The sequence below is a fragment of the Artemia franciscana genome, chromosome 9, assembly GCF_032884065.1.
Source record: "Artemia franciscana chromosome 9, ASM3288406v1, whole genome shotgun sequence".
NCBI classification, from domain to species: Eukaryota; Metazoa; Arthropoda; class Branchiopoda; order Anostraca; family Artemiidae; genus Artemia; species Artemia franciscana.
In genome coordinates, this window is record NC_088871.1 from 39855667 (window position 1) to 39868853 (window position 13187).

General features: G+C 34.3%; 1 protein-coding gene across 1 annotated transcript; it reads left to right on the top strand.

Annotated features, from left to right (window-relative positions):
- The first annotated feature begins 687 nt into the window (after nucleotides 1-687).
- On the top strand, nucleotides 688-12072 carry LOC136031401 (U3 small nucleolar RNA-associated protein 6 homolog). Its single transcript, XM_065710943.1, has 2 exons — nucleotides 688-784; nucleotides 10067-12072. Exon 2 carries the CDS (start codon nucleotides 10095-10097, stop codon nucleotides 12051-12053), a length of 1959 nt encoding a protein of 652 aa, XP_065567015.1. The 5' UTR covers nucleotides 688-784; nucleotides 10067-10094; the 3' UTR covers nucleotides 12054-12072.
- The last annotated feature ends 1115 nt before the right edge of the window (nucleotides 12073-13187 follow it).

Below are 13187 nucleotides of genomic sequence, written 5' to 3' on the forward strand. Positions count from 1 at the left end.
GTCAAAGTTTTGAACTTGTAACCCCTCCCATAGGGACTGTGGGGGAGTAAGTCGTCCCCAAAGACAAAGTTATAAGGTTTTTCGACTATGCTGAATAAAATGGCTATCTCAGAATTTCGATCCGTTGACTTTGGGAAAATAATGAGTGTGGGAGGGGGCCTAGGTGCCCTCCATTTTTTTTGTCACTTAAAAAGGGCACTAGAACTTTTCATTTCCGTTAGAATGAGCCCTCAAGCAACATTCTAGGACAACTGGGTCGATACGATCACCCCTGGAAAAAAAAAACAACAAACAAATAAATAAACACGCATCCGTGATCTGCCTTCTGGCAAAAAATATAAAATTCCACATTTTTGTAGATAGGAGCTTGAAACTACTACATTAGGGTTCTCTGATACGCTGAATCTGATGGTGTGATTTTCGTTAAAATTCTATGACTTTTAGGGGGTGTTTCCCCCTAATTTTTAAATAACGCAATTTTTTTCAGGCTCGTAACTTTTGATAGGTAAGACTAAACTTGCTGAAACTTATATATTTAAACTCAGCATTAAAATGCGATTCTTTTGATGTAGCTATTGGTACCAAATTTTTATTTTTTAGAGTTTTGGTTACTATTGAGCCGGGTCGCTCCTTACTACAGTTCGTTACCGCGACCTGTTTGATACATCCTGCATAACTCTACAACGGCAAAATGTTTAAATAAAAACGCACAAGTCTAAACTATAAGCTGGACTTGATTAGACAAAATAACTGTTGAGTAATTGGCTGCCTCATAAAATTTTTAGTAAGGATTTATTCAATTAGCATAGTTATGTGAATGGAAGTATTATGTCAGTCATATCCATGCTGGAGGGTTGATTTTTCATGAACTTCGAAATTTTGCTTGGTAAAATAGCCATATGTGCTTTGTATAATCAAAAAGGTTAAAAAAAGGGGTAATTGCATCAGTTCAACTACCACAGAAAGGACATTTTGATAAAATTTTTTTTGGTAGAATCCAAGAATGAAGACTGTTGAGAAGGAAAATTTTTAAGAAAGCAATGGTAAAATTCTAGTTTAGCCACTTTTTGCAATCTTGGGAACAGGTTAGGAAAATGAAACTTTCAGGGATTGGTCTACTGACTAAAGTATGTCCTGGGAAGGTATTTTGAACCACCTACCTTTATTCTTTATCCCTCTAGAGGGCAGTGACCTTTGATGACCTTTAGAAACCTTTGTGTTATAAAAGTGAAACCTTGCAAAATAGATCTTCTGCTTAAATGAAGGGTAAAATTCTAGTTAATTGACTTCTTGCTATCTTGGAAAGGGTTTAGTTTAGGAAAGTGAAACTTTCAGGGATGGGTCTACAGGCTAAAGTATGTACTGGGAAGGTATTTTAAAGTACCTACCTCCACCCCTTCTCCCTCTAGAGGGCCCTGAAATTTGCCTACATGACAGGTCTATATCTATTGAAATTTTGACAAAAAAACATTTCACCTTAATTTTCAGTTACTAGTTGCTTCTGTCTGCCTTTACTTCTGAAAATGCAATTCCTGTTATTTGAGTAGAATTTTGAGCCATATTAATTTTTTTTTCAAAATTTAGGAAATGTATTTGCATATCTTTAAAACCATATAAAATGGGATTGAGCAAAGTTATGAAGCTGAAAACAATTTTGTTATACTTCAATTAAGCAGAAGATCTATCTTGCAAGGTTTCAGTTTTATAATACACATATTTTAAAGGTCATCAAAGGTCAGGGCCCTCTAAAGAGAGAAGGAGTGGAGGTAGGTACTTGAAAATACCATCCCAGGACATACTGTAGCCTGTAGACCCATCCCTGAAAGTTTCATTTTCCTAACTTAAACCCTTTCCAAGACAGCAAGAAGTCAATTAACTAGAATTTTACCAAATGAAGTACAACAAAACTGTATTCATCTTCACAACTTTGCTCAATCCCAATTTATGAGGTTTCAAAGATCTGCAGATACATTTCCTGATTTTAGAATACTTTTGGCCCTGGATGCATTACTGAAAGTTTCATTTTCCTAACCTATCCCTTTCCATGATACCAAAAAGTAGCTAAACCAGGATTTTACCAAAGCAATTCTTACTTTGTAATATGCAGAATAATTGGAGTTAACACATTTTGACTGCAATTCCTCTATACTTCACTCCTTCCTCTCAAATTTGCAAATATATAGCCTAAATTTTATATTTCCTATGCATTTTGTCATGCATCACTCTTGTTTCAACTCATCTAGGCCTGAATTAACACTAATGAAATCAAAAAATTGAAAATGCATAGGGAATATATAATTTAAGCTATATGTGTGCATGTTATATGGGGTTAACAATAGAGTATAGCAGAACTAAAGTCAAAACATGTGAACTACTATTATTCTGTATATTATGAAGTAAGAATTGTTTTTATAACAGGTGTCCTTCTCAACAACCCCAACTCTTGGCTTTGACCAAAATATGGAATATAAGAACAACCTTATGTGAAACATTTTAATATTAATTATATTACACTGTTGAAACACAAGCACAATTCACATTCATTTTGAGAATGAACACAACAGGTTTTTGTAGTCTATTGTTTTTAAATAGGACAAAAAAAAAAAAAAAAATCAATTCTGCCTATTAAGTGGTAGTAGTTCAGGGTGACAACCATTTTTTGTGGGTCCAACAACTTCCACTAAAAAAAAAAAAAAAAACAGCCATCTTTCACATATGACAGGAATAGTGCCTACTAAGAAAAAACAAGAGCTCATATGGCACTTGGACAAGCCTGGAGGAGCCAAAAGCTCATATGGCATAAGCTCTAGCAAAATTCTAAGAATCATTGGATTGATTTAAAAGGGAAATCAGAGGCTTAATGCTAGTCTAGATAGATTTAAAATAAGAGCTCTGAGAAATGAGGTCCCTCTAAATATCAAAACTCATTAAAATCTGATCACCCACTTGTAAGTTAAAATACCTCATTTTTTCTAATTTTACTCTCTGTTCAGCCCCCCAGATGGTTGAATTGAGAAAGCAACTTTATCAAGTCAATTTGTGGAGGTCCCTGACATGCCTACAAATTTTCATTGTCCTAGCACATCCAGAAGCACCAAACTTGCCAAAGCACTGAACCCCCCTAACTTCCCCAAAGAGAGTGGATCCAGTCTGGTTACGTCAATCACATATCTTTGACATTTGCTCATTCTACCCACCAAGTTTCATCCTGATCTCTCCACTCTAAGCATTTTCCAAGATTTCCAGTTCCCCCCCCAACTCCCCCCAAAGTCACCAGATCTGGTAGGGGTTTAAAATAAGAGCTGTGAGACATGAGTTCATTCTAAATATCAAATTTTAGTAAGATCTGGTCACCCATTTCTAAGTTAAAAATACCTCAATTTTTCTATTTTTTCTGAATTAATGACCCCCAACTCCCCCAATGTGAGCAGATTTGTTCCAATTATGTCAATCACATGTCTAGAGCTTGTGCTTATTCCAAGTTTCCAAGATTTCTGTTGCCCCACTCCAACCCCCTATGTCCACAGATCTGATCTGAATTGAAAATGGAGCATCTCAGACATAAAATCTTTCCATATATCAAGTTTCATTAAGATCCAATCACCCATTTGTAAGATAAAGATACCTCAATTTTCATGTTTTCCAAGACTTCTGGCTCCCCCTCCAACTCCTCCCAATATCACCAGATCTGGTTGGGATTTAGAATAAGAGCTCTGAAGCACAAGATCCTTCTAAATATCAAATTTCATTAAGACCTGATCACTTGTTTGTAAGTTACAAATGCCTCATTTTTTTTCTAATTTTTCCAAATAGATCCAGTCAGGATTTAAAATAAGGGATCTGAGTTATGAGATCCTTCTAAATATGAAATTTTACTAAGATTGGATCACTCCTTTGTAAGTTAAAATACCTCATTTTTTCTAATTTTTCAGAATTAACCCTCCCCCAACTCCCCCAAAGAAAGCAGATCTGTTCTGGTTATGTCAATCATGTATCTAGGACTTGTGCTTATTTTTCCCACCAAGTTTCATCCCAATCCCTCCACCCTAAGCTTTTTCCAAGATTTTATGTTTCCCCCTCCAACTCCCTCCAGTGTCACCGTATCCGGTCAGGATTTAAAATAACAGCTCTGAGACTTGATACTCTTCTAAATATCAAATTTCATTAAGATCCAATCACCCGTTTGTAAGTTAAAAATACCTAATTTTTTCTAATTTTTCCAAATTAACCATTCCCCATTCCCCCCCCCCCCAGATGGTCGAATTGGGGAATCAACTATTTCTAATTTAATCTGGTCTGGTCCCTGATTCGCCTGCCAAATCTCATTGTCCTTGCTTATGTTGAAGTGCCTAAACTAGCAAAACCAGGACAGACAGAATGACCGACAGACCAACAGAATTTGCAGTTGCTATATGTTACTTGGTTAATACCAAGTGCCATAATTAAACAAGTTCAAGAAGTAAATACCCATGTCTGTTGGATTGTATTGCAGTTATTTGAACTCCAACACTGGAAAATTAGAACAGACTCAAACATTGTTATGTGCTTTTGATGACAGCTTTTCAAGTATTTTCTGAAGACTTGCCTCATGTCTAGGAAAGATGATTATGATGCCAGAATAATCTAGTTTAGAAGCAATTTAGTAGGCATATTGAGGATTAGGGAATCCTGAAGTGGCATTCTTTATGTTTCTGACTTGAATATAAAATGGGTTGTCATCCCTGATTTTTTGATAGAATGTTTGCTCTTGGCTCTCACCCCCTTCATGATTCATGTGCTACACAACATATGGATATAGGCAAAGGCTTGAAACAGAAAAAGCTTAATAGAAGAATTGACAAAAGGAAAACATTTGGGATTTTACAATAACTTTTGTAAATCTATATGTTTATGGTAATAAATTAGATTGTATTTTTTTAATTGATTAAAGCCTTTGGAATATATTACTTTAGGTAAAATTCTAGTTGATTGACTTTTTGCTATCTCAGAAATGGGTTAGGTTAAGAAATGAAACTTTCAGGGATGGGTCTACAGGCTAAAGTGTGTCCCGGGAAGGTATTTTGAAGTACCTACCTCCACTCCTTCTCCCTCTAGAGGGCCCTGACCTTTGGTGACCTTCAAAAATATGCGTGTTATAAAAGTGAAACTTTGCAAAATATATCTTCTGCTTGAATGAAGTACAACAAAATTGTTTTCAGCTTCACAACTTTGTTCAATTCCAATTTATAAGGTTTTAAAGATATGCAAATACATTTCCTAAATTTTGAAAAAAAAACATTGATATGGCTCAGAATTCTACTCAAATAACAGGAATTGCATTTTCAGAACTAAAGGCAGAGAAAAAGCAACTGGTAACTGAAAATTAAGGTAAAATGTTGTTTTGTCAAAATTTCAATAGGTATAGACCTGTCATGTAGGCTAATTTCAGGGCCCTCTAGAGGGAGAAGGAGTGGATTTGGGTACTTTAAAATACCTTTCCGGGACATACTTTAGCCTGTAGACCCATCCTGAAAGTTTCATTTTCCTAACCTAACCCCTTTCTGAGATAGCAAGAAGTCACTCAACTAGAATTTTACCTTACTTTAAAATAATAGGTTTAATAATTGAATTGTGAGCTTTTAGCTAATTTTTCAGCCTGAAACCATAGTCTAAAAACTATGGACAAGGTAATAAGTTACCTTTTAGGGCCCCTTAAAGGGTTCGATATAGTATTTACCCTTGAACCAATTATTACATTTGAAAAGAACATAAAAAAGGCATTAAGTGGTGTGTTTGCTTGCTTCCTAGCTAAACTGAAGAAAAAAGAAAAATTGACTGAGACATGCTTTGCTAGTACCCAGCTGTACCATATCTCAAGACAGGGTCTTATCCTGGCTGGACATTTTTCTTTCAGATTCCATCTTGCTCTGTCAGCCACTGTCTTGCACCCAAAATTAGATATGTTATAATAAATAAATGTATTAAGTTCAAACTATGAGGGCATGTTGAGGAGACCTTTTTTGAAATAACAAACTATCCAAAGAAGAGATATAATAAATAAATACATAGAGTTAGTACCAATAAATTTCTTATTCTATATTATTTCTAGATATCAGGGTCACTATTCTGTCTGACAATATGACCAGCAGGTTTTAGCAGCTTCAACTGGGTGAAATGTAGTTTTGCCTGAGTGAGAGGTATAGAATTGTAAATCTAAGAATTATTTGAAATACATTTTAAAAAGTAGATAAAAATGTAAGGAAACATGATAATGTACCTGCTTTATATTATACCTGCTTTATAATAGAAACCTTCTTTATATTATGAAGTACAAATTGCATTGTTTCAGTGTCTTATTTTAGGCTAGTTTTGTTTAAGTTCTCAGGGCTATATCTGAGACCATCAGGAGGGATTGGGTGCATTGTCTCAAAAGCAACCATGATATTTGGAAATTGGGCCAACCACTAAGTGTGTACTGAAAGCCCTAGTCTAACCTATAATACCAAAAGACCAGTTTTGTACCTTTCCCCTGTTCAGCGCTCTTTTCAAATATAATCCCACAAACTGAAAATTCCCCCCTAAATGGGGCCAAATATAGCCTTTACACAGATCCTTCCAAGAAAATGCTGAAATAAAACATTTCTTATTTCATCATATGCATCATATACTGTTATGAGGGAGGAGGCAGATGCCTCAAAGGGTGTTCTTTTATGCAATAGCATCCTAACTCTCTCATTGAGCCTTCAGATAAAAACATAATTTTTTTTTTTAGAGTTTTTTCTCTTGTTTTGAGTCTCTTGAATGTGTGAATGCATTATGTTGATTTTTTTTATGTATTTGTTTCATTTTTGTTTCTTCTCTTTTTTTGTCTTGGCCATAGAGCCTTAAGGGAGAGACTATGTTGAAGTATTTTCTTTTTTTTTGCAAATTCATCAATTGAATAAATTGATGGATTGATTCATACACAAAAAACACAATTTCAGTAGTAATTGCTTATTCTCTTCTTTAGGTGGTTTGTTATTAAAAAAAGGTCTCTTCAACATGCCCTCATAGTTTGAACTTAATACACCATGCTGTTCTTAGATAGTATTTGTATACCCTTTTGATAACCTGCATTGCGCATAGTGTCCTTTAATTAGTCCAACATCCCTCTCAACATTATGTGAAAGTTTCACCTTAATATCATTAGCCTTACAAATAGTATTAGTACTACTAGTAGTAGTAGTATGCACTTATTGCCCTTTGGTTAGTTCCATATCCTCTGTAGAAGGCCTTGAAAGTTCCAACTTAACACCCTAAGCCATTCCTGGAATATTGCTGATAGGCCTTTTGCTCTTTTGATACACTCCATGCTCATAATGTGTTTTAATTTAGTTTGACATCTCCCTAAACATTCCCTAGGATTTTCGCCATAATACCCTTAGCCTCAGTAGAAGTACTTGGCATAGTAGTAGGAGAAGCAACAGTAGCAGTAGTAGTAGTGGCAACATGTATGTAAAGCCTGTTGGTCTGTTCAACATCCACCTGAACATTAATAATATTCTAATACTCTAAGCCATTTATGAGGATAAATAGGATAAATCTAAGCTATTTATCTACCTTAGAAGGAATAGAATCTGGCCCAGATAAGGACGAGTTTTTCAAGCAATTAACAATTTAGTAATTTCACTTACTGTTACTGGCTCTAGGAACATAGACTTAACACAAGGCAGCCCAAGGTAAGATCCAGAGTCCAATTTAGGCTGAGACAAAGTAACTGTGCAAGCAATATTTTTACCAATACTAGCAAAGAATGAAGTGAATGCCTTTTGTACATTAAGCCTACCCGTTTTAACTTAGTTTGACATCTCCCTAAATATAATACCCTTAGCCTCAGTAGTAGTGGTGGCAACACGTATATAAAGCCTGTTGGTTTGTTCAATATCCACCTGAAGATGCCCAGCATTAACAATGTTCTAATACTCTAACCTATTTATGAGATATTGTTAATATGCCCTTTAATAACCTGCTTGCATGTAGCGTGTTTTTATTTAGTCAAAACCAATGGAAATAGACAGGAATAGAAAAAGGAAAGTTTTCAAGTACCTTTCAAAAAGCGAAGGAACAAGTCTTAAAGCTCTCAATTTTTTTTTACCTGTAATGAAATCAATCAATCTTATAACTCGATTTTTACTCTTTAAAAGACTAATGAGAGCATAGTTTTCAGTAAAGCACAAGTAATTTCCAGAATTTACAAATAAAAGACAATACCAGGAGCTGGTTTTTAATAAAAAAGTTTTCCAAAAACATGTTGAGTAGACCATGAAACAGAAGGGAGCAACATCAAAACTTAAAACAATTATTTGTCAATGAGGGGAGGCGCTATCTCCCCAAATCCTCGCTCTTTATGCTAAAGTTTTGCAGTCCCTTAAAAACCTTCTTATTCCAATTAATCAATGCTTTAATTTCATTAGTTGATCTTAATGAATTGGGACATAAAATTAAATGGGATCTTTCTTCTGGCAAAACATCCAAAATTCCACATTTTTGTAGATAGGAGCTTGAAACTTCTACGATAGGGCTCTCTAATTTGCTGAATCTCATGGTGTGATTTCAGTAAGATCCCTTGATGTTTTAGGTTATTTCCCCCTTTTTCGAGGATCAGGCAAATTTTCTCAGGATCTTAGCTTTTGATGGGTATCACTAAATTTAATAAATTTTATTTATTCGGAGTCAGCATAAAAACCGATTCTTATGATGTAGTAATTGTAATCAAAATCTCATTTTATAAAGTCTCAGTTACAAATGCACCTAGTTGACCCTTACTTACTGTTTGTTAGCACGAACTGTTTGATTGGCAATTGACTGTCAATAAGAAATAGGTACTAAAGGGGCGGGGGGTTGGACTATTGGCATTGACTAGTGGTTTCCAGTATATGAGCTGGGCTTTAAGCAGGATATGAATTATGGCACAAAGTTAGAAATGATTTCCCTATAATCTTTGAAATGGATTCTGTTTTATAAGTCCAAATGATTACAGATATAAGGTAAAAAGAAACGCTTTTATGAAGCCTTATTTAATCTATAGGTCTGTTTTATTCTCAATCAGTTTTATTTGCCTGGCCCAAAATAACATTTGCTTACAAGAAGTCAGCTTGATAGGGTAGGGGATGTCCCCTTATTTCGATTTTTAATTGCCAGTGACAATCTTTTTATTATTGTTCTGACCAAATTCTACTATAGTAGCTTTTACATATCTTAGAAATTTGTTCTTTAAAAGCCTGATTTGGTCTATAAAGCTGTTATGAAAATTCTATTCCCCTTACCCAAAATTTTTTTTGCTCACAAAAAGCCGGCATTCTAGAAGGAAAGGGATATCCCCTTTGTTTTTTTTGTATATTATTTGGATTTTTAATTGCCAGTGATGAGCTTTTTATTTTATGTTTTTATTCTAGCAAAATTCTGGTATAGCAGCTTTTACAATCTTAGAAAGTTATTCTTCAAAAGCCTGAAAGTAGAATTTGATCTATAGGTCTGTTGTGAAAATTCAATTTCTCTTGCCCAGAATTTTATTTGCTCATGAAAAGTCAGGAAAGTTAGATTATGTTAAACTGATCTCATTCAATTTATATAAAAATCCGATTATCTAAAAAAATCCATAAATAAATCAGATTTAAGTTGATCAAAACTGTCTAATCCCTTTGTGCTTAGATTAAGTTTATTCTGAGGCTTTGACTCTACAAGAATCGTAATAGAATATTGATCATAAAGAAATATGTAAATATCCAAATTCAAACAGAGAGCAAATCACAGAGAGAGCCAAAAGAATTGATCAAACATTAGTAGATTGCTAGTTCATAGTTATGTCTTTTGGTATCTATTAGCAATGAAAAATAGGCTATATTTACAGTTAAAGAATAATTTCTATCTCTCCCCCCTATCTCCTATCCTTCTATCTACTCTCTCTCTCTCTTTTTAAAACAACTGCCTTTTACGTAAAGTTTCTTAAACGTTAAGTAACGGTCAAAATACTTTTTGACAACCACTTTCATGTTTATATGTGAAGACGAATTTTTTAAAGGAAGTTTAAGCTAACTGTTTTTTACAGATCGATTGTGTCACAAAGCTGAAGAAAAATGGCTGAGTTTGTGGAATTGCGTCTAGAGGAGATGCTTGGGGAATTGGAGCAAACGGAAAGGGTTGGTTTATTTTCAACTGAAGAAGTAAGGTCCATAATAAAAAGAAGAAGAGACTTTGAGTACAAAATACAAAGATTTAAGAAAAGAAAAGAAGACTACTTGAAGTATATTCAGTATGAAATCAGTATATATAAACTTCTGAAATTGAGGCGAAAGAAAACTGGGTACTCCTTTAAAAAGGAAGAAATTGATCATGCCATTTCAAACAGAATCGGCACATTGTTCCGTTTTTGCGTTTTCCGTTTTCAGGACGATATTAAACTTTGGCTTTCGTATGTTGACTTTTGTAAGCAGGTCAATTGGACTAACAGAATCAGCAAAATCTTTGTGAAGATGCTAGCTGTTCATAACGATAAGCCTTATTTGTGGCTGATGGCTGCAAAGTGGGAATTTGAAGAGAATGTCTCAGCTGAAAATGCACGCGCAATTCTGCTTCGCGGTCTGCAATTTTTACCACAAAGTAAGGAATTATATTTAGAGAGTTTTCGTCTAGAATTGTTGTTTGTTGACAGATTGAAGAAAAGGAAACAAGTGCTTGGAGTTGAATCGAAAGAACTTAATGAAGAAACAGAAGACGATGTTCTTAAAGGCAAATTAGCTCAATTTATCTACTCTGCTGCGATTGAAAAAATCCCAGAAAGTAGATTCATTGTTCAATTTCTTGGAATTGTTAAGACTTTCACCTTCGCCAAGTGGTTAGAAGACATCATTATGAATGACTTAATAACAAACCATTCAACTGATGAACATACTTGGGACACTTTAGCCCGTCGTGAGATTGAGGGAAGGAATTATCAAGCTGAAATTGTAGCTGGGGAAGATTCAAAAGTCACTGTAGAGGAAGAGAATACATCCCAGATTAAATTGGCAAAGTTTAGTGTGCGTTTTCAAAACTGTTGCGACACTTACGAAAAAGGAACTGAAGTAATTGGAACCCCGTTAATGTATCAGTTATATTTGGGTACATTGCTTGAACTCCGGAATCAAAGTAAACATTTAAATATTGTTATCCCCAGGCTCTTTGAAGTTCTTGAAGTTGCAAATGACAAAGGCTATTTGACTGAGAGTCTGTATGAAACTTGGATCTGTTTAACTAAGGACTTAAAAAAATGGAATACTTTGGATCATATTCTTGCTAGCGCCACGAAGAATTTTCCAAAAAGTGCGAAATTTTGGCTTGAACGACTTCAGTCAGAATTTGATGTAAATTTGTTGGACAGTAGTAATGCACTTTTTATGATTGATACTGGGAGTGAGCCTATGCAGGAAGATCGCTCTGTCGTAGATACTACTGTTAAATACTCAGAAGATTCAGAAGACTCAGAGGATTCAGATACTGATGAGGTAACATACGAATTGCCAAAAGTTTTTTGGGAAGCTGTTAAGGCGCTCGGGGACACAAAAGAGTCTCTTCAAATTTGGCAGTTTTTATCCAGACATCTAATTGAGAAAGGAAAAGAAGCACGAAAGGCTGTCCAAAAGCTTTTTGATGAATCTTTAAAAAGAAAGCCTGTTATATCAAAAGTCTTGAATGTGACTTACCTTGAATGGACTTTCAAAGTGAAAGGTCTTTTAAAAGCAAGGGAGCTATACAGAAAACTGGCAATTCAGCCTCCATTTAGTCTAGAGCTTCACGAGAAAATGATCCTCTTAGAAAATAAAACAGCTGATAAAGATATGATTGTGAATGTTAGATATGGTTACGACTGTGCTTGTGATCAATTTGGCAAAGGAAATCCAAATATTTGGATGAGTTATGTCCGGTTTGAGCGTGTATCAGGCGACCCAATGAAAATACCTGCCATCTATAAAAGAGCTCAGCAAGCCTTAGAAGGTGATGTAGCCACACATTTCCAAAATGAGTTTGTGCTTTTATCAACCGGTTCTTGCAAATAAAAGTACTTGTTCTGTCTAATTTGTTTCTTTGTATATGGTATGTTTATAGATTTCATTATGTATTTAAAATAGGTTGAAAGGGTCTTTTGATAGTAAAGATAAAGACAAAACGACAAGTGCTTGCAAAAGAAAAAAATTTTTTACCATACAGTAAACAAAGTGAACCTTTCGTTTGTTCATTTCATTTGTTTTACTCTTCCTCGACTTTCTCAATTATACTGAAAACTGATTATCCTGAGAACTGGAACAACTTATAAAAACCCTTTAGATGTTAGTTTGACCAAGTTCATAAAAAGATGGAAAAAACTTTTCATTTGGACGTGAAGCCAAAATATATGGGATTTTATTAGTATATATTTCTTTTCATTATCTTAATGAAAAATCAAACTGTTATTAATATATTTTCATTTCATTTCATTTCTAAAAACAATACAAGGGTTTCTGTGATAATCAATTATTCGTCGGGTAAAAAGAAGACATGTGTTTTATTTTTCTTATGTGTCTGAAGGTGGAGAACATTGTAAATTATAATTAAGGAGATTTAAACTAAATAATTTCGTTGAATCAGATTTACTTGGCAGATTAATTTAAAAATGTCCTAACTGCCTCTGTGAACTTAAGCTAAAGAGCTTTGTGAACCTAATATGTTATTCTGGTATTTGTGTCGAAACATAAGTCTCTTAACCTCATTCCTTTTTTTAACCATTCATGTTTTTATTTACATTTTTTTCTATGATGAGTATAATTCTTCCTTTGTTAACAATAGTATAGTTTATTGTATACGGTGTTAAAAATAACGCGAATACTTGGCTGACAGTACTGGAACTAATTTGGAATGGATAAACAAACAAAAGCACCAAAAAGAGCAAAACAGCATATGTACTATAAAAATAATGCAGAATAGACCTAGCTTTTGTTCACTTCATTTTATAGCTTACTTGCTTTTCTTTTTTAGCAGTCCCTTAAAATTTTTTCGTCCTTTGGCAAATTCGTCTACGAAACTTTGTGAACATTTTAGCTTTTTTAAGACACTGGTGTTGAAGCATTTCATAACTTCATAACTTAACATTATTCTTTTCTAACCTATTTACGCCTTCATTTGTTAATTTTTATCCTTTATCGTTTTTAAATTAA

Excerpts from the sequence above, each read along its gene's own strand:
- LOC136031401 (XM_065710943.1), top strand. The coding sequence starts at position 10,095 with ATGGCTGAGTTTGTGGAATTGCGTCTAGAGGAGATGCTTGGGGAATTG.